At 42.0% G+C, this 24,613-nt stretch overlaps 2 protein-coding genes across 5 annotated transcripts in view; both read right to left on the minus strand.

Moving 5' to 3' along the window:
- Nucleotides 1–5,043, minus strand: part of GAN (gigaxonin) — a 40,918-nt gene extending 35,875 nt beyond the window's left edge. For all 3 annotated transcript variants that reach the window (XR_007906943.1, XR_007906942.1, XM_051801750.1), the window contains exon 1: nucleotides 4,811–5,043. Coding sequence is in view for 1 of the 3 variants with exons in the window: in XM_051801750.1 (XP_051657710.1) it covers nucleotides 4,811–4,977 (167 nt within the window). In the remaining 2 variants the exon portion in view is untranslated. The remainder of the gene's footprint in view (nucleotides 1–4,810) is intronic.
- Nucleotides 5,044–7,774: 2,731 nt separating this feature from the next.
- BCO1 (beta-carotene oxygenase 1) lies at nucleotides 7,775–24,316 on the minus strand. Of its 2 annotated transcripts, XM_051801765.1 has the most exons (11): nucleotides 24,168–24,316; nucleotides 20,874–21,002; nucleotides 19,420–19,549; nucleotides 17,996–18,143; nucleotides 16,994–17,141; nucleotides 15,793–16,013; nucleotides 14,677–14,934; nucleotides 13,440–13,539; nucleotides 12,535–12,629; nucleotides 10,836–10,947; nucleotides 7,775–10,196 (listed from the first exon to the last, which is right to left on the minus strand). In XM_051801765.1, the coding sequence occupies exons 1-11, from the start codon at nucleotides 24,241–24,243 to the stop codon at nucleotides 10,024–10,026; spliced, it is 1,590 nt and encodes a 529-aa protein (XP_051657725.1). In that variant the 5' UTR covers nucleotides 24,244–24,316; the 3' UTR covers nucleotides 7,775–10,023. The 2 variants fall into 2 exon arrangements, with proteins under 2 accessions (XP_051657725.1, XP_051657726.1); XM_051801766.1 differs by lacking the exon at nucleotides 10,836–10,947 and having other exon boundaries at nucleotides 10,045–10,196; nucleotides 24,168–24,311.
- Between the last annotated feature and the right edge of the window lie 297 nt (nucleotides 24,317–24,613).

Genomic DNA, 24,613 nt, shown 5'->3' on the forward strand with positions numbered 1-24,613 from the left:
TTGCTCTATAATATTTATTGTCCAACAGGTGTAACAAGAACTGCCCCGTCCCACTTCTCACACCAGCACTCAGGGATGCTCCCAAACACACTCACACAGGGATGGTGTCTCAGCAGGATGCCTTCAGGACAATTCCAAATGCTCCAAGTGCCAGCACACAGAGGAAAGGGCAGGAGTTCAGTGATGGGGGCACGTCCCACCACATCTCCATGGAAATCTATTTTGGCATTGGCAAAGAGGTTATGATTTTGAGGCTATGCAGAGTCTCACAAGGCCTGTAATGTTTTAGAGATGTCAGAAGGTTGAACAGCACAAGTGAGAAGATGCAAATGCTGTAGGGTTATTTCTGACCATAATCCATTTACAATTTACAGCTATTTACAAGTGCATGGAAAATAACGTGAACTTAACCTTGCATTTACATTCTCCTTTAGCTACATTATGCTCATCTCGAGAAAGATGAAAATATGATTACTGGTCCATTACTGAGTTTGAAAAGCCTTGGGGAACAGTATAGAACACAAACAGCCATCTGTAATCTGTTCACGCAGATGCGTGAAAATCAAAGACCAAACTCGCTGAGGTAACAAAAACGTCCTAATTTAATTCCTAACAGAGCAGCACAATCCCTGCTTAACAACACTAAGTTTGTCTAAGAATATGAGCTTAAATATCCTCTTTGTTCAGGTAGCTCCCACATGCTCCCTGTGATCCAGGCAGGCAGACAGTAAGCGAGCAAAATATTAAGAGTTGCAAGTTTCAGCTGGCCAGGAACGAGTCATGCCAGACAGTGACAGATCTGTTGGGATGGGAACATCTGCTGCTACTGCTGAGGATACCAGGAATACTTGGACCAAGTCTATCCTATAAAAGGTTGGCGGATATATGCTACAACTTAGGCCAAACTTACCAGTGCAAGCATGGTTTGTTCTGGTAAAAGCCCTCTTACGCCACTGTAATTTACACCGGGCTCTCAAACTAAATAAATTAAGCCAAGGCAATAGAGCTGGATCTACATTAGGGCAAGTGCCAGGACAAAGAGTGCTACAAAAGAAGTGCAGGCTTCTGGCTGACTTGTTCCAGAAGAGAAAACTGAGAGCTGACCTGGCTCCAATTTAACTTCTCTGGGATGCACATCACTTTGAGCCAAACCACGCTTTGTCCTATGGCACTTTGCTCCTGAGGAACCCTGCTTTTCTCAGGCTCAGGAATATACCACAAGATGTTAGAGATATGCAGGAAGACTTCTGTGTTTTGCAAATGACAGGATTTGCTCCAGGGGCACAAAGAGGGATTAGATAAACCTGTATATGTAAGGCAGTTCTGTAGGAATTCACACAACCACTCCAGACTTCACTGCCCTTGGAGGGCTACGAGCCATTTGGCATTGGGCAGCTGAGGCAAGACCTCAAGAATCAAACCACCACAAAAATTAAAAGTCTACCTGGTCCCACAGACTGAACATTTAAAAATTAAACAGGCATTTATTATTTTTCTGTACTTGCAGAAGCCACCCTAAGGACCAGACAGGCAGATGGGACTCACGACACCAGCAACATTCCATGTGTTTCTGTGGCCCCTTCCCACTGAAGCTGCCATCTCTGAGCTGCATGGATAATCCAGTTGCCAAATAACTAGAGGGAAAACACATCACTGTAATTTACAAGTGTCCTACTCATAACCAGTCAGCCAAACAGCTTCCATGCAAAACCAAAAAACAGGTAACGCTCCTCTCTCTGTGGCTGCACAAATCCTTCAGCATGCACAGAGTCTGCTCACACCCAACCACCCCCTCACAAGGTCCTACTTATTTTCCTACTCACACCCTAAACTAAGCACTCATGCAAACCTTACAGTTTCTGAACTCGCCCACCAACTTGCCCACAGCCACAGCACATAATGACACAGCCAGACACTGAAAACACAAAACATCAACTCATACTTCCCACTGCTTCACTTACAAGTTTCATATAACCACTCACTTTTCTCCCAATTTTTACCTCTGAAATTAGTTAATGGATTTTTCTGAGCTTTGTATTGGAGTTTTTCAAATGAGAGCAACCTGAATCAATTGGCATTTGGAGTCTGTAACAGCCTGTGGTACCAGAGCACACTTTGGAATCTGCTACCCTTAAAATACAAGGGCAGGAAATTCTTGAGTCTCCTGCAATAACTCTTTACATAGAAACCTAAACAGATTTTCTTTGCAAAACCAACACTCAAAATAAATGGGACTTGTATAGACTAGGTACAAGGTGGAGATTAATTTTATCTCCAAAAAGAGCCACTGAAACATTACCCTTGGCTAGAAACACAATGCTCCAACATTGGCAACCTACCTGACCAATTCTACCCAATGTGAAGAGCAGCTGGACTAAGAGAGAGATCCTGGAGTGATAAAAAGGAGACAGGCAGCAGGTAAAAATTAGGCTCTGCAAAGGTAAGTAATACAAATGTGTTTCCTAATGTGCCCTACAAGAACTAGGTCCGTGTATTTTTGGTTCTTTACATCTTGAAAGCCCGAGGAGAAGACATGAGTTAGCTTTAAAAAAAAAAAAAAAAACACAAACCACCCCACACTTAATCATATTTATATATTAATGCATGTAACCTACTTTCACACATAGTTAATGAGTTCCTTCATGGGATTTGAACCTGAAGAATTCTGAGTTTAAAAAAACCACAGCTCTAATGACTACAAGTTTTGTTGCTAATGTAGTTGTGTCTGGCGCTCTTATTCCTCGCACACAGTTAACTCCTGTTTCCCCAGTACATTTTCCAGAGATCAACAAAATGCAGTACTTCTGTGAAGAGCTATTTCCCCACAGAACAATTTACAAAAACTTTTCATTAAGCATTTTTTTTCACAGTAAAAAAAAAAAAGCACATTTCCTGTAAATTCATCCTGCTGTAACAGTAGAACAGCAGATTTCCCAAGGACACGACCTCTTACCACCTACAGCAGCTCTTCTGAAACTTAATGTCAGGCATATGGTCATCTAAAACATGATGGCCAACGACCTAAAAAGCATTCAGGCCTTTTGAAGAGTATTCAGTCAAGGTTCATTTCAATTTCACATCTTTGATTTCCCTTCCACTACAGTCTTCCAAACCTGCTTCTCAAAACAAGCACTGACCAAAAATTATTGTTAGTACACAGGCTCCGCTATTTCTTTTTTTTTTCAAATTCTTGCTGATCTTCCTTCTCTGTGAATTTTATTTCATTTTATACCTCAGCTCTGCCAGCTCAGTTGATGCAGAGAACTGTCCACAGTCTGTCCACAGTTAGCACCATTTAGAAGTTATTTACCAGCTTCCTATTCTATTTACTTTTAGTTTATTTTTGTATTTGTGAACGTTGAAGTTGTACTACGATGGTCACCCAAAATACCATACTGCCTAAAAGCAGATCATAATATGACACTGCAGAAAGTTGCTTTTTTTTTTTTAGAGAGTAGCATAAGGAATCCCCATCCTCACCTAGGGCAAAAATGCAGATTTTATGACAACTTCACAGGAAGCAGCACCTGGAAGAAATGCCCAACCATTACAAATAGTCTGCTGAAGATTTATGATAATCCTGTGTTTAGCTGGTACTAAAGGTCTGCTCCTACTTTACACATGAAGACAAAATTTATGTCTTTATTACCTGCAAATGAGAGGACTTAAAAACAAAAACCCTTCAAAATTAACCACTCGTGCATTTTGTTTACCCTTTCTGACACGCAGATATGCATCACAAACATCTCGTGGCAGGTATATTCTCTTTACCTGATGTGACTGGACTTGTCAGCAGTGAGCGTGACAGGGTTCAAACTGCTGCCAGTGGCTGCAGCAGGACTTCCCAGGATCTGGGTTTCCCTGGACACGCAGCCCAGGAGAAGCTCAGAACTCAGAAACCATGACTGTGCTAATGCAGCTCGTCCTCCCCAGCACTCGCTGTCAAGTGGCACAGTTCTGACAGCACATGCTGGTGACTCCCGCTGCCAAGAGCTGCCAGCGATCCTGGCACGGCCGGGCTTTGTCCCTCTCGCAATTTCCGAGGGATGTTCTTGGATGTTGTAGGGGCACGAGCGATGGGGAGACAAACCCGGGTTTTTTTGTTGTTTGTTTTTTTTTTTAATTTAAAAGCCGATGTACTTCAGGACACATAACCACCACCTAGCACCCTGTCTTGCTAAAAGGCGTTAAGGATAAAAAAAAAAATGATGCTAAAGTGCTGACTCGGCCCAGCTCCTCAGGGCATCCCCTGGGATGCTGCCCCTCGGACACCTCCCCGACCATCCGCACAGCTCGTTCTTTATGGGTCGCTTGTTCACGGCAGGCACTTGGCAGCAATTCAGGTGCTGGGGGGGGGATTTTTTTCCCCGGTGGGTGACAGAGCCTCTGGGACCTGGAAAAAGCAGCGGTCTGATGCCGAGAACACGGCGGCTCCTGCGGAGGAGCCCGGCGGCACCGGCCTGAGGGAGGGAAGGAGGGAAGGAGGGAAGGAGCCGGCCCAGCTGCTGCTCCCACAGAAACACAGGGCTGTTAGGGTTGGAAGGGACCTCTGGAGATGATCCCAGTCCAACCCCGCTGCCCAGGCAGGGTCACCTGGAGCAGGAACGCGTCCAGGAGGGTTTGAATGTCCCCACAGGGGGACACTCCACGCCCTCCCGGGGCGCTCGGGCCAACTCCGGGCCGAGGCGCCGCAGGGTCCGCAGAGCCCCCGCCGGCCTTCCCGGGCTGCTCCGTCCTGCCCAGCCTCCTTATGTAACCCCGGCTCTGCCCCGCTCCGAGCGGCCGCGGGCCCGGCCCGGCCCGGCCGTACCTGATGTAGGGGCTGGCGGCCGCCAGGATGTTCTTCTGCACCGGGATCTCCTCGCCCTCCAGCACCAGGTGCGCGTCGCAGAACCGCGTCTCCTCCCGGAACGAGCTGAGCGCCCGCAGCAGCCGCGCCGGGTGCTGCGGGTCCGACACGGCGCTCGGCCCCGACATGGTGCTGCTGCCGCCGCCGAGCCGGGCCGGGCCGGGCCGGCTCAGTCCCTGCCCTCACACCATGGCTGAGCGCCCGCCCGCCGCTGACATCATCCGCCGGCATCATCTCCCCGCGCCGCCCCGCGGGGGCGGCCCGGCCCGCCCGCCCCGGCACCGCCGCCCCTCCGCCGGGGCGGGGCGGGGACCCTGAGCTCGGCACGGCTGGGAGAGTGTGGGTGTTATCCCTGAAGTGTCTGTGGTGTCCCCTCTCGGCTTTGAAATGTGGCTAAAGGAGGTCTGGAGAGGGGCAGGGGAGCGGGTGAAGGGTCTGGAGCACAAGTCCAGTGAGGAGCGGCTGAGGGAGCTGGGGGGGCTCAGCCTGGAGGAAAGGAGGCTCGGGGGGATCTTGTCACTCTCCAGCTCCCTGACAGGAGGGTAGGGCTGGAGGGGTCGGGCTCTGCTCCCAGGGAACAAGAGACAGGACAAGAGGACACGGTCCTAAGCTGCGCCAGGGGAGGCTTAGATTGGGCATCAGGAGGAATTTTTTCACATAGAGGATGATTAGACATTGGATTAGACACCCTGCAGGTGTCTAGGGAAAGACTGGACGTGGCACTCAGTGCCATGGTCTAATTGGCAGGGTGGTGTTTGGTCATAGGTTGGACTTGATGATTTCCGAGTTCTTTTCCAACCCAGTTGATTCTGTTATTCTGTAAAACCGGTCTTACATTTATTTATTTGTTCCCTTTTGCATGCTGGAGATGAACATGACTGGCATTAGCATGAGGAAAAGTAAGAGAATCAGATTTAAGTACAGCGAGACTCACTGCGATAGTGCTGCTTTCCACAGCTGCCCGCTGGAAACACGGCCTGTTCCAGCAAAGGAGATCTCCTTCAGGACTGTTCACAGGCTAAATTTTAGGCTGTTGATTAACACACTTAATTGCACGTTAAGAGGTGACTTGATTCCATCTGCTTTCTTAACAGCATTCACTATTTAAGCACTGAAACTATTTGCACTCTGAGTGAAAGTGTTTCAAAAGCTGTGATCTGCTCTAAAACACACACCCAGCTGGTGCTGCCAGGAAGGACCCAGCACAGCAGCTCACTGCATTCCCTGCGCTGCTGGGCACAGCTGGACTGGGAATTCTCAGGCTGTGGAACACCCAGACAGACATCACACTGCCCATTGCTCCACTGGGACAGTAACATTTTCAGAGGGCCTGGTCTAGCAAAGCTGTGGTGGGTCACATGCTTTTATTACTTGCATTTCTGTGAAATGTGACAAAATGTTATCCTGCGTTCAGTTTGATGCTGTCTCCATTTTACCTCTTGGAAAATGAATTAAGGTATCTGGAAGTGACCCCAAATGAATCCCTTCACAAAGGCAGCCTTGTTCTTCCCCAGCTAGACACAATGCTGGTTTGTTGTCCAGATGGAGGTTGCAGCTGGGACATCCACACGTGGAGACCCCGCAGTGCAAACCCTGCTCTCAGTGCCTGGGTGGGGAGTGGGCACAGCCCCCTTTGAGCCAGTGCTTACAGTGCTTACCTGAGCACCAGGCCCCAGGTTTGCTGTGCAGCTCTGAACAAGAGTTTTAGGAGCAGAGGATGTTTCATGGAGGCCTAAAATCATGCTAATGTGCATGAAACACCAGCAACTTTGCAACACTTATGGTTATACTACCCATTTACAAATATTAGAAGGCCACTTCTTCTGGCTTGGGTGTAATTACTCAGGATGTCAAGTGTAGAATGAGGAGGAGCACAACAGATCCAGAGGACACATTCCCAGCTCTCTTTGAGGGTAATGAAGGCAGAGAGCACCCTGCACCTTGACTGCTTGTTATTAATACTGTGGTAATGGCATACCCAGGGGAACAGTGGTTTGAATTATTGCAAAAGCTGTCATTGAGTGGCCTGGTTATTTAAAAAGAAAGACACTGGTGTGCTTCCGTGCCTCCTGTTACACAGGAAAACATTGTTGTATTTCTGGTTTTTGACTCGTCCTAGTAAACAGTGTTTCTGCTTCCTCCTGCTGCAAATGTGGGGCAACAGGAGAAGGTGTAACAGATAATACCCACTTTTAGAGAACAAATTATTTATTATACCTTGTTATTTGTTCGATTTAATGAAAGTCTTGGTAGAAAAAACAAAACCAAAACAACAACAAACCAAACCACTCTACCAAGGTCCACTTGTAACAGCTCTGAAGTAATGATATGATTCATACCCATGGCCTGATTCTATCACTCTAGTATATACTTTTTTCAGTTGAGATACCTATCCTTACTAGTTTTATTTGCAGTCACTCAATCTAGACTTGTTTTAAGCCATTCCAATAACTCCATGAGCTTTACTGGGCTAATTTATGGCTTAAATTTCTGCAAAAGAAGACTCAAACCTTTCTGCCCTTGAGATTTCACAGTTTGTCAGCAGCAAACCAAATGACACTCATTACCACGTGCCATGTTGCCACATCAAAAAAACCCACAAGCCATGCAGCCACTTGGCAAAGCATATCTAAATTCCCTGTGCTGCTGTCAGCCTGGAAATGATATGGTGTGTTACCATATTCAGGGTAAATGTTTCATCAGATTAGTATTGCAACCACTGAAAACATTCTTGAACAAATTTGTGATTAGCCACGTGGTTTTATCCCTCTTGTCTCTGCTGCAGGAGGATACTGGGACTGGCAAATCCAGATTTACATCACTGTTTTTCTCTTCAGGTTGGCTACAGACTTGATGCTAATTAAGTCCTCTGTAATACTGACCAAGGGAATGTGGCCCATTTGGTTTAAAAAATCATACCCAAGACAAGATCTTACAATTTATTTTCTACATTATTTCTGCATGAATGTAAATAACAGGTTTACTTTCTTAGACTTCAGGTTGCTTTTATGGTGAGTGTTCCCCTATCGTGTCATCTCTACCAGTAAGAATTAGTTCCTTAGAAGTCAATTAACTCCTGTGTCCAAACTCATGATCATCCAAAACCATAACCCTATGAATTTTACAGAAGAAATTCTGAAGAAAAAATCCTAAAATACAATCTATAATAATGGTTAGACTTTTGATTCATTGCCATCTTAGAGTTTCAGAAATATTTGTGGGCACTTGTTAAATCCAAACTTTTTCAGATCAAAAGGAACAACTCCAGAGCTGGTGTCTTTTGCCAATATCACAAATCTTTCCTTCCATACCAGTTCCATTATTACATACAAAAATGGAATTCAATTTCTTCTATAGAAGATAAACTTCTCTTAGATACTAGTGTTAACATGCCTTGGAAACACTAGAGGTGACTATTTCTGCAGACACACCTTACTGAAGTATTTATTTCCATTCTGTGGAGCATGTAAACCTCTGAATGCCCAAAACTGCATATTTTAACTAAACCTGACCACAGTGACTTTTTTTTTTTTTAAACATTAAAAATAGCCTGTATATTCTTTATAAAGTGCAAAGACTTAAGCAGAGAAACTGAGTCCTAGTTGTTACAGAGCAGACAGGAACTGTGGCTGATGTTGGTGCAGTTCCTGCTCTGCTCTAAACATCTTAGGTAACCATGAACAAGTCACCAAGGCCCAGATTCTCATGTGATGGGGAGATAGTAAATGACCACGATTTCATTCTGCTTCCTACCTGTAAAACAGCATGAGCAGCACAGACACTGTGAGAATGTGTGTATAAAAGTGAGAGATACCTGAGCAGTGTGGTGATATGGACAGACCAGATGAACACCTAAATGGATGGATGTACACCTGGTTTTCTCTGTCAGTAAAGATGCCTACAACAGTAAGTGTATCTACAACAGGAAAATACAATTCAAAGCAAAAAAGTTCTCATTTAAAGAAAAATCAATGCCCTGAACAGGGAAACAGAAATATACTCAGGGGATTAGGAAATGCCATTCCTGTAACAAAAACCAGTCCCACTGTACTTGGCACTTTATGAACTTGATGTTGAAATGTACTTTTTAATTGTGCCTGTTAGTGAGAGTTGGGCACTTTTATTAGGAAGCATCAGGTACAGGCAATGATAAACCCATGTGAGAATATGGATGCTCCTAAGCAGAAATAAAGCAAATGCTCAGCTCTGGCAACAACAGCTTGTTTGAAGTTTCAGCTTCTGTGTGGTTCAGATGAGACCTAGATTAGATCTTTCACTCTTTCCCTAAACAGTTTGTTGTTCCTGCATCTTGAGTTCTGCTAGAAATACACTGCCCTCATTCACATACATACTGTTATTAACAGACACGAGTAGCAATAGTAATAAATACTGCAATTCTTTTTTATCTTTTACACAACGTAATCATCTAGTTACATGAAATGTCAGATATTGTCCTCAGGGAAAACTGATTTAAATACAAAGTGCTTGAGTATCACTAAAGTATAATTGAATGATACATAAAAATATATACTCTATTTCAATAAAGTTACTTGGTTTTGTCAACATAAAAGTGAGAAATACCCCATGAAATGACTAGCAAAGCTGCAGTATTGTGGATTCTGGATAAGAAAAATGTAGCACCTCAATGTAATACTTTGGTTATGGTGGAATTTAAGAAATCAAGCACCAAGAGAATACACTGTCATGAATTATTAATATAGTAGATAGTTTAACATGAGGTTCTTCTGGCAGGAGACAACTTTCATTGTCAGCTGCAGTCTTGCAACAGTCCATGGAAGTTCCATGACCTGCAGCCATCTGTGACTCATGCCATGCGTCACCCTATAAATACAGTCCTTCATTGCCTCACAAAGCTTGAGCCTGCTCAAATAAAACATTTCTTGCTACCTTTGTCTCCTATTCCCTGCCCCGTGAGTTGTATAAAACATTAGCACTTCATACTCATAATTCTTCTTTTGGAATAGTGATAGACCAGTTGTGCATATAAGAATTTGTAACAAAAGTCATTGCTATCTCTTATAAGAGATTATATATAGATATTGAGGAGATTATAATTAGTCATTTCTTGTCATAAGAGAAGGTTGTTCCTGAAGGATATTATCCTCCATTCAGTAGAAGGTTGTCTTGGTCTGTGCAATAAGACAAACAGCATTTTATTCAGTCTCAGTCTTCAAATCTTGCTCTGGTATAAACATTCCATGCAGGTCCAGATGCATTTTTACATTTACTGTGGCTCGTCCCAATTCTGTGAATGTTTTAGCATCCAAGACAAGTAGGAAGGGTGCTTTCTCTGGATCAGTCCTCACAACACAGGTCAGAACAACACCTGTGATGTACAAATGAAGAATTAGAAGCATATAATAGTTACACCAAGCAGGAAAGACAACACTGTCAGGAAACAGTTCTTATTTCCTGCAAGTTTTAGAATACTAAGTGCTTTACTAGATCGAGTACTTTACTGAGAGTGCTCAAGAACTAATGGATGCTTCTCTTCTGTGCTTTCTGCTGGTCTGCCTGCAGTTCATTGGGAAGGAAAACAATCAAACCAACACCAAACTGTTCCTGGTATTTTTGGGGCTCATCCTTTCAGCTGTTTGCCATTTGGCTTTGCAAGGGCTCAGCTGAGAAGAGAACTGGATGGAGATTACAGGAGTATTTGCAGTGCCACTGGTTCTCATTGGTAACATCACCAACTTCCCACTGTTGGTAAATCCATCTCTGAGTGGCTCTCTGGAAAATCCTAAGCATTGGTTTTATTGTTTATGGCTCCATTGAGACATTAAGAAGCTGATTTTGATCTATTGTTACTTTGGTTTTCTGTCTGCAGGAATAAAATGGCTGGTGCTAATTTTAATCTCCCAGTGGAAGCATGAACCCAGCTTTCTGGACTAAGAACAATAAAACTTGTAGGATTTAATACAAAACTCATGTAACCCCAGCTTTCGGAATGTTGTCGTTATTTTACCGTCATCCTCTTCTCTTGCATCAGGGCTGGGAACAAAGATGGGCTCTGATGGCCAGCAGTCCTCCCCTCCCCAGTGGAGCATTTCCTTTGTCTGGGTATTAAATTTTGCAATCTAAATTGTTGTGACCAGAAAAGAAAAATGTCAGTGACCCCAACAGTAGCTTTTTCCAAAGGTACAATGTGAACACACAGCTGGCAGGGGGCACCAGTGCTAAGGGTTAAGGAGCAACAAGGCACAAGAAGGAAACACCTGGAAAATGTTAAATTTTGGAGTCATATTTAGTGGCTGCATAATCACACAACGTTCTTTTCATTTCATTAGATTACGATTGCACCTTTTATTTATAGTTTACAAATACTAACAGATCATGAGATCTTCAGTGTCAATAATGCCCTCACTCTACAGAGTCCAAGGCCCAGAACATTTAAGTCCTTGTGCCAATTCACTGAGATTCTGCAGTAGAGCAGAAAACATTTTCTAATCCTGTGAATTATTTTCCCTATTTCTCAAGGCCTTCTATTGTGCAGTAGGGTACCTATGCCAGAACCAAGGCTATTCATAGTGAGGGGTAAAGATTAAACCAGTGGGGCAGACACTGGAATTTACTGAAGGAGCAGAGTGTGGATTTTCATCTCACTGAGTGGCCAAACCAATTGCCAGAGGGGATGCCTGGCATTTTCAGTTCAATTCCATTAAGGCCTCTTCTCTACCCACACAGATGCAGTTCTATTCTTTTCCCTTTTGATCTTAAGCCGAAAAAATATGTTTACACAAAAGTGAAACTATTCTGATTAGTGGAGGAAGAATTTGGAAGAATTCTCTCATCTAACTTCAAGATTACAGCAATTTCACTGACAGACTTTACCTTATTATATTGGATTATATGTGGATTATATGTGGTGGCTGTTGTGCTTGCATTCATTAAAGTGCAACTGATGTAAAAAAGAAAATCTCCTAACAGCATCTTTTGTTATGTTTAAGTCAATCAGGGATTATCTACACTGGAAATCACAAACTTGCAGATTTGTTTGAGCTTCTGTCAGATATGCTGCAATAAATTTTCTTGCATCATGCAGAAATCCAACTTTATTTTGTAATCAGTTGTGGTAATTATATACAAGAACCAACAGTGACCTCAATTTGTGCTGCCTTGTAGTCACAGAACAAGAATTGTAAAGAGTGAGTTTGTCTGTATAACATTCTTACCTTCAAATATTAACACTAAAGGCTGTCTCCTGAAAAGCTGGCATCATGCACAGGTAAACAAAGCATTTGCTACCCTCTAAGAGAGAACCAGCCAATAAAATATAAAGCTTTCTGAAAAATTAGATATTGTTTTAATATTTCAAGTTTATTAGGTAGCGTTGCAATATCTTATTTTTTTTTAGTCAGGTTTTGAAAAGGAAAAAAGTATTAAATATGTACATCTATCAGTACTTCTTCCTACTCCCTCCTTTGTAGCTCTTGGCACATTACAGAAGGTTCAGCCCAATAGAGCAGAAAACTGAGGGTCTCAGTAACTATTCCAGAGACTGTGGGAATAGAAAGCTGGAGAAAGAAGCCTGAGTTTATCAATACTTTATCAGGGAAATGGTACAACATGAGCTTACCCTCATCAGAATTCAGGCTTTTCGTGTTTCTTTGCATGTGAATGACACACAAAGGGGAAAACACTGACTTTGTAAATGTTAATTATACCTTTGTAGGAATTGGACTCCACTGCACTTCTGTTGCAAAGACATACTTGTGTTTTTTGCCATTATAGTCATAGTTGATGCGAGGCAGTTCTATCCCTGGGTAAAATAAAGTTCAGGAGTTAGGAACAAGAAAAGAAAAATAACTGAAATGTACATTTGCATGTAGCAATCTTCAGGAAGTTTTGCCCTGTGGAAAACCCTGACACTATTTAATAAAGATGTTGCATAGAGTTTGTATGTCTGAATTTCTAAGAAGCAGAAGATGGGTGTTAATATAATTAAGCCAGGGTTGTTAGTTCAAAAACTGATGATATTTCATTCTTAGGGATTCATTATACTGGAATTTATGAAGGTTTTTTTCGGTGTGGGTTTTTTTCTTTCTTCATAAATACATGACCTGAACAACTGAGATAAAACTGGAGGCTACCATTCTAAGACATTACTTTCACTTTAGCTAAATATATACTATTTGCATATTCCTGTTATTATCCCCTGAAAAAAGGTTAAAAATCTGCTTTTCAAGGCAAACATTATAAAATACAGTAAAAATTGAAGGTACTATTTATAACAGACCCATTTAACTAAAATGACTCTTGTAACAGGTAGATTTGCAAGCCCTATTAATAGATGTGACATCAGACTTGGGATCCTGTATTAACACAAAACTGATGTAACATCAGGCATTTAAATGTTCAGGGTGATGTATTACTGGATAGACCCAGAGGAAGGCAGTAAAGAAGAAAAAAATATGCTGTCAATATCTACACTGAGCATGTTCATTAAAAGTGTCATTTCCCTTTGCTTTATAAAGATTTTCCATATATGAACAGCTCTCAGGCATTATTAGACTGCACTTCTGTGTGTGTAGGAGAATTATTTGAGACCTGTATAATGGTCATGTCTCACCTTCACACAGTATTTCAGGTTGGCAGTAGATCCCATCTTTCTCCTTTACAGCAGTTGCAGTAGAGGGAATTGTGACTAAATTAGAACCTACTCCAGCGTCCTGAAAGAGATATACACTGAAAAATCTTGTGTCTGTAAGGATATGCTTCTAATTTGGATTTTTCATCGTGTTTGATATTAATATAAACAATGTGGGGAGCAAACAAATAATCAGCTTTCAAGAAGATCTTTCTTATGGTGTTTATCTTGTAACATTGTAAGGTTTTCATGAGAAATCTTGTTATACTCATAGTATTTTAATATATCATAGAATAATCATTTTGAATCACACTGAGTCCCTAGAAAGGTTTAGATACATGTGGCTATGTTCCAAAAGTACAACAAATTTGTGAATTAAATGAATGAAGATGGGTTTCAAAGAATTGGGTATCAAACTCCCACTAGAAGTCACCAATGTTAGGTTTTTGCACCTGCTAAAAATCAAGTGCAAAAATAGGTGTAATATACTCTTCATTGTGCTACTGCTGAATTCTTAAGGTTGCACAGGGTAGTTTGAACAGCTGGTGTGATCCAACACGTCCTTTGTCAGTGCTGCATAGCTGTTTCTGAAACATGAACAAAGCAGCAAGATTCCAGGATGTAGAAAGAAAAAGTAATATCCATTCCAAAAGTATCAGGCAGAAACTTGCCTGAGTTGCTGGGCAGTATAAGATCTTCTGTGCAAACAATGATGTAAAATGATGTTTTAAATTAAACTGAAAGATAAAATCTTTTCTCTTCCTGGTGTATCTCACACTTAAATGAAATCTTCTTACTTTAATATAACCACTGCAATGGTTGGGAGCGTGTGTGTATTAAATGTAGGCTCCAGTAAAGTGCAGTAAACAGATTGTGAAAAACCTCACACATGCCCTTGCAGCCAGCAGCCAAGGTGATATATCTGCTTGTATTTGATGGCATTTAACAAATAATCTCCCTGGTAAGAGAATGCCATGTTCCCAATAGCCCTGTTCTCCACAAGGGATGGTGTCAGCACCTGGATCCACGTAGCTGTGTCCAGATGTTTGCTGCCATTTCTCACAATACATACACAAAACAAACCTCCTGCCCATTTTGAGTATCCCAGAATCAGAAATCTGCACATAAAGGCTGGCAACTAATAATTCACCCGTTGATCACAGTGATGTATTTGAAATTACTGATCAAAGAACACATTAAACAGCCATTTTCTTTCTACCTTGTCAAACTGCAGAGGAACGACAAATCGTTTGCAGGTCGGGATGGAGGTGAGCTTGGTGTTCTCTTCAAAGTCTTTATTCAAGTTTTTTAAATAGAACATGTCATATAAGCTGTTGTCTGTATAGGAAATAATATCAAAAATAATGTGGCCATCCTCTTCATAAGCATTTACATGGTGGAAAAACACCATGGCATCAGTATAAAACTTGGTGGACACTTCTTTTTTAGTCTTCCTGTCTACAAAGTGAAACCAAGTCTGAAAGATAAAAAAATGTTATTGAAAACTGTTCATAGTCAGCAAATAGCTATTTAGAAAACTGTTTTCTAATGGTAACCATCACCATTCTAATCACTGTCTGTCTATTGAAGCACAGTGAGAGCTCAGGGTTTGCTGCTGGGAGATAAGAGGTTCCAACCTGAAGACCAAAAAATACTGGAATAAAATGAGTGTGGAAGAGCTTTAAGCTCCTTTTACTATTGCAAATTACTTTTGGGCTGGGCTGAGGATTGAAATTTTCCAGTAAAATCTGGAAAATCCCCTGCTCTCTTTTTAAGTTAAATAAATCTACCTTGGTCGAGGGTCTCTGTACTGCTCTGTGCTGATGCCCTGTACCCCAGCAAGTCCCATTTATTGATGGCCAGAGCATCAATAAGTGGAAACATGGTCCTCAGAAAGCAGGTTTTTTCCCCTCAGTTGCCACAGTGAAAGACTCTCCTTTTGTTCAGTGCAGGCTGCTCCACCAGTTTGGTTCTATCACATGCAATGCCCCCAGAGCAGATCTCATCCACAGCATTTTGTTTGGGCCAGGAGCAACTGAATGTGTCTGATGCTGGTGCAGGTTGGAATTTCTCTGCTAGAACACAGTATTTCTAACAGTACCTACTTTCTAAACTACCCTCTTTCTCAAGAGCATCAGCATATTTATTTGTGAAATTTCTGGACATGGAAGACAGTATTCAAAAAAAGACAACTTCTAAACAAACAGTGCAACGTGAAAGCCAAGGGTTTAAAAAAACAAGGGACTATTGAAATGAATGAACCAGATGACAACAGAACAGCATGGAAGAGGTCACTGGCCTGCCTGATTCCCTTACTCAGCATCAGGAAAAATACCTTGTCATCCTTATTGAAGGCAAGGCAGGAAGCCCAGCTCACCCCTCGGATGTAAGCAGTTGCCATTTTGACAATATCCAGCCTGAAGGGCTGCTCCACAAAGATGATGTAATTTTCTGTGATTCCAAAGCTGTGGTAGTAGCTGGGGTGGAGCAGAGAGCGAGAAGGGATGGAGCAAACCACTTCCAGGTGTTTGAAACAAGATTTCTTCTTTTCTTGTTCTGAATATGAACAAAAATGGTCAAAAAATAAAATATATTTATAATAAGTTCCTATTCAAACCTGTGCTTGGGTTTCTCCCATGCATAGAAGAACAGGTTCCTCTCAGTTTTAGTTGCATTTGCCTGTTAAGAAAGTGGTTTGTTTACTACTGTATAATTAACATAGAAGTTTGCATCCCAGTGAAGCAACACAGTGAAATCACAATGCCAGATCCATTCAGGCAGAGCCCCCTTGTCTTGGGATTTGATTCCACTGGTTACTGCCTTCAGAATTTCCAGTATAGAGGAGAAAGGTGTTCACTTAAATCAGTAGCTTTTAAAAGGAGTTCAAATGTCCCTGTATTTTTAACTGCTAAGGAGATGTTCCTGCTTGACCTATATTGACTTTGTTTGAGCCCCAGCTAGAAATTACAAACTGATCTTGCAGCTCTTGGAGGACTCTTGATTGTTCAGCAAGGGCCAGGCATCCCATTAGCAGCTGATTTTAAACGACACCACACACACACAAAATATTATTTGAAGGAAATAAAGTAAGGGATTTGCTCTGTGAACAAAGGATGGTGTTTCAGCAAGGCCCAGTGTAAGCCAGGTCAGAGAGGAATTTGCTCTATATTAGGTATTATTTGCTTCCCTATCATCACAGTATCAGCATTTTGTGAGAATTTTCGTTTATGAAGAAATTAAAATTTACAACTTCCAATTATATATACTGCCCTATAGAGAAAATTGTTCTTCAAATCTTCATCTGAAAGGAAGGTCCTTCCTACTGAAATACCCTGTTTACACAGTACTCAGGATGGACCTTTGTAAGAGCACATGCCCAGACAGGCTAAGCAGTTAACATGAAGTTCACAATAAGTTGAAATTAAGAAAATGAACACCACTGGTTGCTAGATGAGCTGTATCACTCCTCCTTACCCTCAGAAGAAAAGAAATTGCTAACAAGTTTCTAGAAAATACCAATAAAAGAGATATCTTACCTGGCACAGAGGAAGGAATCTTAAATAGAACGTATTTTGTCTTCCCTTTATCAACTATTGAAGTGCCCATGTTGAAAATATTTCCAGCACTGTCATAGTGTGGGTGAGAAGTTGTCACATTTACAGCTATGTATTTGTTGTAGTCAACCTGGAAAATGATACAATAAGAGGTCTGAGAGAAGTGTAAGAGAATTAAAATTGATCTCAGCTAACACCACAAATCCATCAGCTTTTTAACACTGGCAGCCTTTTATTGGCACCCCATTTTCAAACAACCTTGAAATTTAAATATTTAAACCAAATGGCTTGTGTCAAATCATTTCCTAATTCAAGGCTAAAACTAAGTTACAGAATCTGAATTACAGTCACCCCTCCCTTGCAGCCACATAACACCAGGGGAGGATCAGCTGAAGAAATTCCTGAGAGAATTCCCATTTCACCCTGGAATCAGTTTATTTAACAGGGCTGTGGGTCTGGCAACCTGCTGGAGCAAAAAGATTTCTGTTTGATTTAAATTTTGGAAGTTGCACTCAAACTGTACTGCGTGCTAGAAAAAAACCTCATTGTATATTTCCATATATCAAGGTTCCATTTTGATAATTAAGTAATATCTTGCATAAGGTTCTTGAAAAGTAGTCATATAACTGACCTACTGACTTGATAATTATGTAAATAATTTTATAACTGAGATACATAATAATGGCAATCATTCAAAATAATCATGTGATTGTGGTATTATTCCTGCAACCTTGCTAGATTATGAACAAGTGAACTTGCCCAAAGCCCCGCTTTTCCCAAACCACATGGGATTTAAATTTGATTTCAGGAGTCCTTGAAAGATCTGGTACCTTCACTATTTCACTTTGCCACGATTTCAAAAGTAAGGCAACAGTAGAAGAAAAATATTTTGTGTCCTGCATGTGTTCAAGGATCCTTATCAGTCAGCCTGAAACTTTATTCACTAGCAGACAAGGAACTAAAAGGACAGACAGAGGTTTATACCTTGTCCAACGTCTCCAGAGTCTGCGGATTAATTTTCCTGATGAAGTTGGTCTCGCTGGTAGCATAAAAATCATCCCCAGCTTTCATAATGTTGATCAGGCAGTTGTCTGTGAACTCAGGAATGGTGTGAGACAAATAGCAGAATGCCCTGTACAGAGGGAAATTCCCAATGGGTTCGTTAGAGCTGGAAGCTGGAGCTGCTTTCCCCTGCACAGAGCACAAGTCACCGGGCAGTGTGACCTGGGGCTGCCTCTCCTTGCTGTGCCCTCTCCTGGCAGCTCCCACACTGCCTCGGTGGAAAGGGTGGAAAGGCAAAGGAGATGGACTTCTCCAATGCCCTTGGCCTGGGGGAGGGTTAAGGGCATGCAAGCAAATGTTTTTCCATGCACAAATGGGCATCCAGGCCCATTCCTGCTGTCAGCTCTAGCACATGCACTGCTTTAGCAGGATGGGCTAATTACACACTCTCCTGTGCCTACCTTGGGAAAATTTGGCCTAGCAGTTCCTACCTAAAAGCTGGAAGGTTTTTCAGTGTATGCCTTCATAAATAGACAGTCATATACTCCCTGAAGGAATATTTTCGTTCCCAGTGTTATCCCATATCACAATTATGATTTCAAAGATCAAACTTCACACATGGGCTCCAAAGCCTTTCTTATAAGTGTAGGATTTTATCATAGTCCCTGGAAGCCAAGACAAAGTTGCTTATATCCCTTTTGAACTTAAAATGCCAGTTACTCTATTAGTGCTGGAAGAGGGAAGAAAATCATCTGATCTCAGGGGAACGACTTGCAACATATCAGCTGTTCTGCAAGAACTGTTCCTGCATGTTTTCTTACCAAATATCACTTCGAGGTTCAGCCAGGAAGTACAGAGGGGTGAGCTATTGGCATTTGTTAGGGAATACCTACAGCCAATCTTACAAGACCAAGGATAACATGATGGCTCACACCTCGCCTCTCAGCTTTAATCAAAAAGCTTTTCTGATTTTTGCAGTTAGTGATGCTTCTCTTCTTTTTGTTGAATAGACTTTGCATTAATTCCTTCCCCATCTCTTAGTCCTGGGCAGGGCTAAGGGTTGGGCTTGGTGACCCTTGTGGGCCCCTTCCAACTCAGCATATTCTGTGATTCTGTGATCTTTTCCTCTCTTGCTGCCTCTCCCCTTATAGTATCATAAGTTTTGTGAAAAGCACGAGACAGAAACTGTTTGTTTTTTACAGAATCTGTTCGTGCTGAGTGAACAAACCAGCCAACATTGGTGACAAAATCAATTTACAGTGTTTGCCTTAGGCTAATCCACACAGGCCTTCTCAACATTTAGTAACTGTAAATTTGCCGAACCAATTTCATTACTGTCCAGATGTGTCAGGGCAAACAGGGAGAGAAGCAAACAGAAGAATCTTGTTGGGGAAAGCGTTGCTTACTTGGCAAATATGTTTTTACATGGATCTGGATAAGCCATAGTGCCAAACTCAGACACCACAATTCTGTTTGCTTCTACGTTGCAGTTGTACGTGTCGCTTCGGAGGTACTTACTTCTGTAGTAAACTTCACCTGAAGGACAACAAACAGGTTCCCATCACATTTTAGACTTAGTTCTTCAGAAAATTAGCAAATCAGGTCAAGTCAAAGTTTCTCAAGCAGCTGTCCTTTAGCCAACAATAGTTTGGAACAAAAAACCAACAATGCCCCTAACTCCCTGTTTTGAAAGGCTTTGTGGCTGCTGAGATGGGTAGCACTTTGTGAAGATTCTCTGACTCCCAACACTTTTGGGCAGTACTGGGGGACTTCTGAGGGGAAAGGAGGGATTTGGATAAATTGTTCTAGTAAAATAAAACACTGTGCAAAAATGATTAATTATACAATCCATGTACCAATGTGATAAATCTCCTGTTTTGGCAAAATCTAGTTATGAGAGAGTAACAAATTGCTTGAAGGAATCAATGTCTGCCCTAAAATATTTAATGGGCCCCTACACTTGAACTAAGTGAGCTCTGTTTGTTATAGATAATTAAAACATACTGGCAATTTAAAAAAAACCATTTATTTATAGGTTATTTTGTTAAGGATATAGATCTGGACAGGCAAGGAGATCCTGCAGTTGCATTAAATGCTTCCAATCACAGAAATGAAAACTAAACAGTGAGCACTAGGATTGGAGGATGGCAGGAGTAAATACCATTTTTTTTTATAGACATATACTTTTTGCCACAAGAATCTAGGTGTAAACCATCCTGCCTCACACTGTAAAACAGCTGAATGAATGAAAAATGCTCTAACTGAAAACAAAAAAATGCAATTACTTAGGATAGAGGAGCTGCCTGTTTTCCCCCATAAAGATGACAAGCAGGAGGATGGACTGTAAGGGTGTCAAATATACCTATGTGAGGTTTGATGTGTGAAGTGACACAGTGGCCCAGTTGCTCTGCTGGCAGCTGTTATAGCTGCAACCAAATCCCCAAAGGGGAATGTTAGTCTTCTCTTAAATTAGGCTGCTCATCCACAACAGAAAATCTCCAGATATTACAGGGCTGATCCATTTTAAAACAGCAGAGGTCTTCTTGCTCTGGATGGAGGGGAAAGGCTGCCCTGCAGTGACCTGCCCAGAGCTGGTTTTGTGCTGTCAACACTGAACTTTGGCACTCTTGAAAAAAGGATAATATAACATCTCCCTGATAACAGCCCTGCAGAGACACTCCTGCTGCAGACAGGGAGGTGGGAGGGTGCTTGGAAAGACTTTCCCCACGGCAGTTCCCACACAAGCCACGCCGCAGAAAAAACCTCAAACACTCTAATCCAGCCCAAAACAGAATTAGCAACGTAAGGCACCAAAATACGGGGTCTGGAGCTGCTTTTAGTGTCATGTGCAACAACTGACCATTTTTAAATGTAAAGCTGTGCAGCAGAGCCAAGCCATCAAACCAGTGGTTGTACTTGCTGTCCCCTATGGAGTGCATCCCTGGGCCATTCCGGAGAAGGATCCCTTGCAACCAAGTGGGCAGCTGACCTAGAAACAGAAAGGAGTTACCAGTATACACTCATTTAGGTGAGGGGCCTATTCCAGGACAGTTTTCCTAAGGGCTACACAGCCTACTGGTGTTAAGATTTGCAGTACCATACAATTATGTTGGAGTTTGGGTTCACTAAAATTTCCTCTGCTCAAAAATGCAACATTCTGCATGACTCTTACTATTGTTATATGAGATTATTATAAGAAGATGAGATTGCTGGAGTGTAATTTGTTAATTATCAGGAAGCAAATAAAGTTGGACCTTTCTTTGCTGCACTCAGATTTTACAGTGCTACATTTCAACCCTTTTATTCGTGCCAGGAAAAGCTACAGCTTATCAGAAACAAACATATTTTATGAGTTAGATGACTTGCACCGGCCTCCAGTATATCAATTTAGACTTCAGGCTAAATTAATTCCAGTAAAAATCCCATTAATTAAATTACACAGCATAATGTAGTGTCATTTTGGGAGTGCTTCTGTGACATTGGTCATAATGTGGTGCTTTGTACACAAATAAAGTGTAGGAATATTATACTGAAAATATGTAAGTACTGTTGAGCTTTCAATCAGAGATGTTCCTCATCAAATCTCTGCAAGAAAAATATTACCTACCATTTGACTCACAGAATGACAACAATTAAAGAATGTCATTGGGGTTAAAGAGATGTACAAAAGCATGACAGATATTAAATGAAAAGCCTCACTTGTTTCTCTTTGTGTATGCCTCCTGAGGGAACATTTAAAATTACATACTGCTCCTCCACACAGCTAGAATCATAGATTCATAGAATAGTTTGGGTTGGGAGGGACCTTAAAGATTATTTAGTTCCACCCCCTGCCTTGGGCGGGGGCACCTTCCCCTAGACCAGGTTGCTCAAAGCCCCATCCAGCCTGGCCTTGAACAGTTCCAGGGATTGGGCAGCCATCACCCATCATTAGGGCATAACTTCATTAGGGTCACAGTTCTGGAATACATGAGGAAGATAAAAAATTGTTGACACAACAGATGAAGAATTTTTTTTCTCCTTTTTTTTTTTTTTCTTGTCCCTACAAGACCCTGGAAAACCAAATCTTACTTCCCTCTCTAACATAAGAAGTTCCAAAGCAACAATTATAGTACTTTTTTTGTGTATGATGAACATGGTTTAACCTTTAATACAGGTTATTGCACAAAACCTGAGGAACTAAAAATAGCTGGTGGGAACACAGTGAAGAAATCACCAGTTAGCAAAAGAAAAAAAAATCCTTCAGAGAGAATAGCATTATGAGCTTCAGAAAGTACATATTCAAAATAAATCCATGATTTTCATTTGGTTGACTACTGAACATTAACTGCTGAACAAGTTGAGTCTTTTTACGTGCCTAAAATACAAATGTTTTTCTTCTTGCCACTTCCCTTTCTATACTTCCTGTTATCTGGCAGTAGCAGGTTGAAGCTTTGCTATTTCTCCCATATTATGGGCAATTCAGGCAACATCTTGCAGCTATCAGGGCTAGAAATTTTGTTTAGAGATTATTCCCGTGTATTAGAGTAATGATGCTCAAAAAGTTTCAGGACAGGCCAATAAAATAATTTTGCTGGAAGAGATAAACAGGGGGAAAAGAGGATCTTCGTTTTAAGGCACTGTGGATTTAATACAGCTTCTGAAACTTCTGGAGCAATTCAGTGTAGTTTCTGGCATATTTTCAGTATGGAAAACATGGAGCAAAGGGTCAGCTAGTGAGGTTTTCAGATGAAAATTCATCTTAGTGGGAATTAACCATTTCACACTTGGTACCAACCACTTTGTAAATCACACTTGGTACCAGTCAGCATCCTAAAGTGTTATATTCCTTTAAAAATCTGGACTTTATTCTTTTCCCTACCATGTGAGGACACAACAGCGACACAGGAGACTCAAATATTTGGATATTTATTAACTATTGTAGCAACAGAGTCTCAGACATGGCTGTACATGGCCCACATGGAGAGCATGGGTTAAATTGCAGTTGATCTTAAAAGTAGGTGTTTATATTTACAGTGTACATATTAAGTAACAAGGAGCCAAAATACTGGCAGAGCTCAGGACTAGCAAAATATTTAAAGAGGTCAAGGTTCTCTATGGGTTTACTTTAGCAATGAAATTTTATATATAGGAATATTTTGTATACATAACTTTATTTTTTGAAATATGCAGTCTTTGTTCAAATAAACTATTGCATAATAGAGATCAGATCTGATAAATGGTTTGTTTGCAAACAACTTCAAATGTTTCAATAAGTAGTTATCTTGAGGGAAAAAATAATTGAAAGGCATAAACCCATAAAGGCATAAAATAATTGAAAGGCCATCATAGCAAAGCACTTCGTCTGACTTGACACAAAATCGTTTCCCATTCAGCCACCAAACTGAACAACAACGAAGTCGTGCAAGTTTTAATTGTCATCTTTTTAAGTGCTGTACTTGGGAAGTGACTTTACAATGAGTGTAAGATTCCTTACATTTCTTGGACTACATGTCGCAAACAATACAGCAGAGATTTACTAAACAGGGGTTCTCGGCAACAAACCTCTTCTGTAGCTGTAGCAAAAAAAGTCTTCTGTAAAGTAAAAGAAACCAGGAAAAATAACGGGCTGGTCAAGGGTTCCTCCCTAGGGAGTCACTTCAAACTTCCGCTGAGGGAAACTCCTCAGTTTTTACTGGATTAACTTCTCAACCCTCTTTTTAACGCTACCCGGTGGCAGCCAGAACTGCTGCCTGGCTACCTGATGCCGAGCCCGAATTTTCGGGAGCCCCCCCAGGAGCCCGGGCAGAGTGGGAGCGGACGGAGGGAGGGGAGGGAAGAGCCCCAGAGAAAGAAAGCGAAAGCCGGAGCAGCGCCATGGGGGAGGGAGCGGCCGAGCTTAAAGCCCGCTCTCGTCCCTCACCACCAACTTCAGTGAGCCCTGGTCAAACAGACTTTTGAAAAGTACACAGAATTGCCCACGAAGTGAGAAAAAGCCCCCAGCAGGGTCACAAACATTATCTGAGATCAGTCCTTTAAACAAAACTCCCTGGCGTATCTCCCTCCCTCGGTTTCCCTTTCCAGCGCTGCCCCGGGTGAACAAGTGTCGCAGTTTTCACGGGTTGGAAAACACCAAAGCAGCGGCGCGTTTTAGAACAGATCTTCCTTCACTTACCCCGCACCTCGGCCTTTACGGGCTCTGGGTGTTCTTCTTTATTCCCGCTGTACAGTACTTCCATGGCTGATAACATTCCCGGTCCCTGCTGAGCCCGGCGCTCCGGCAGCCGCCGTGCTTCCCCCTCTGTCTGGGCTCAGAACAGCTTTTTCCTGTTACATATAAAGATAAGGTCAAAGTGCAACGCGGGCCGGTGGCTTATAGATTGCCAATTTATAATAGCTGATCTTTAATCCCGCGCACACACACACACCGTAATTCTTGCACGTTCGCATGAAAATTAACTCTTTCACCGGTTGAAAGGGGAAAGCGAGAAAAACGTAACTCGCCTGTCTGCTCCCGGGAATGGGGCCGAGGCACAGCCGGGGCACAGGCAGGTGGATAAAACATCCCTGCGGCTTTCCAGGGAAATGATGGACACTGCCGAGGCATGCTTGTCCTGGTCG

The sequence above is a fragment of the Manacus candei genome, unplaced genomic scaffold, assembly GCF_025592945.1.
Source record: "Manacus candei isolate 608988 ecotype Guabito, Panama unplaced genomic scaffold, ASM2559294v1 h1tg000053l, whole genome shotgun sequence".
Lineage (NCBI taxonomy): Eukaryota > Metazoa > Chordata > Aves > Passeriformes > Pipridae > Manacus > Manacus candei.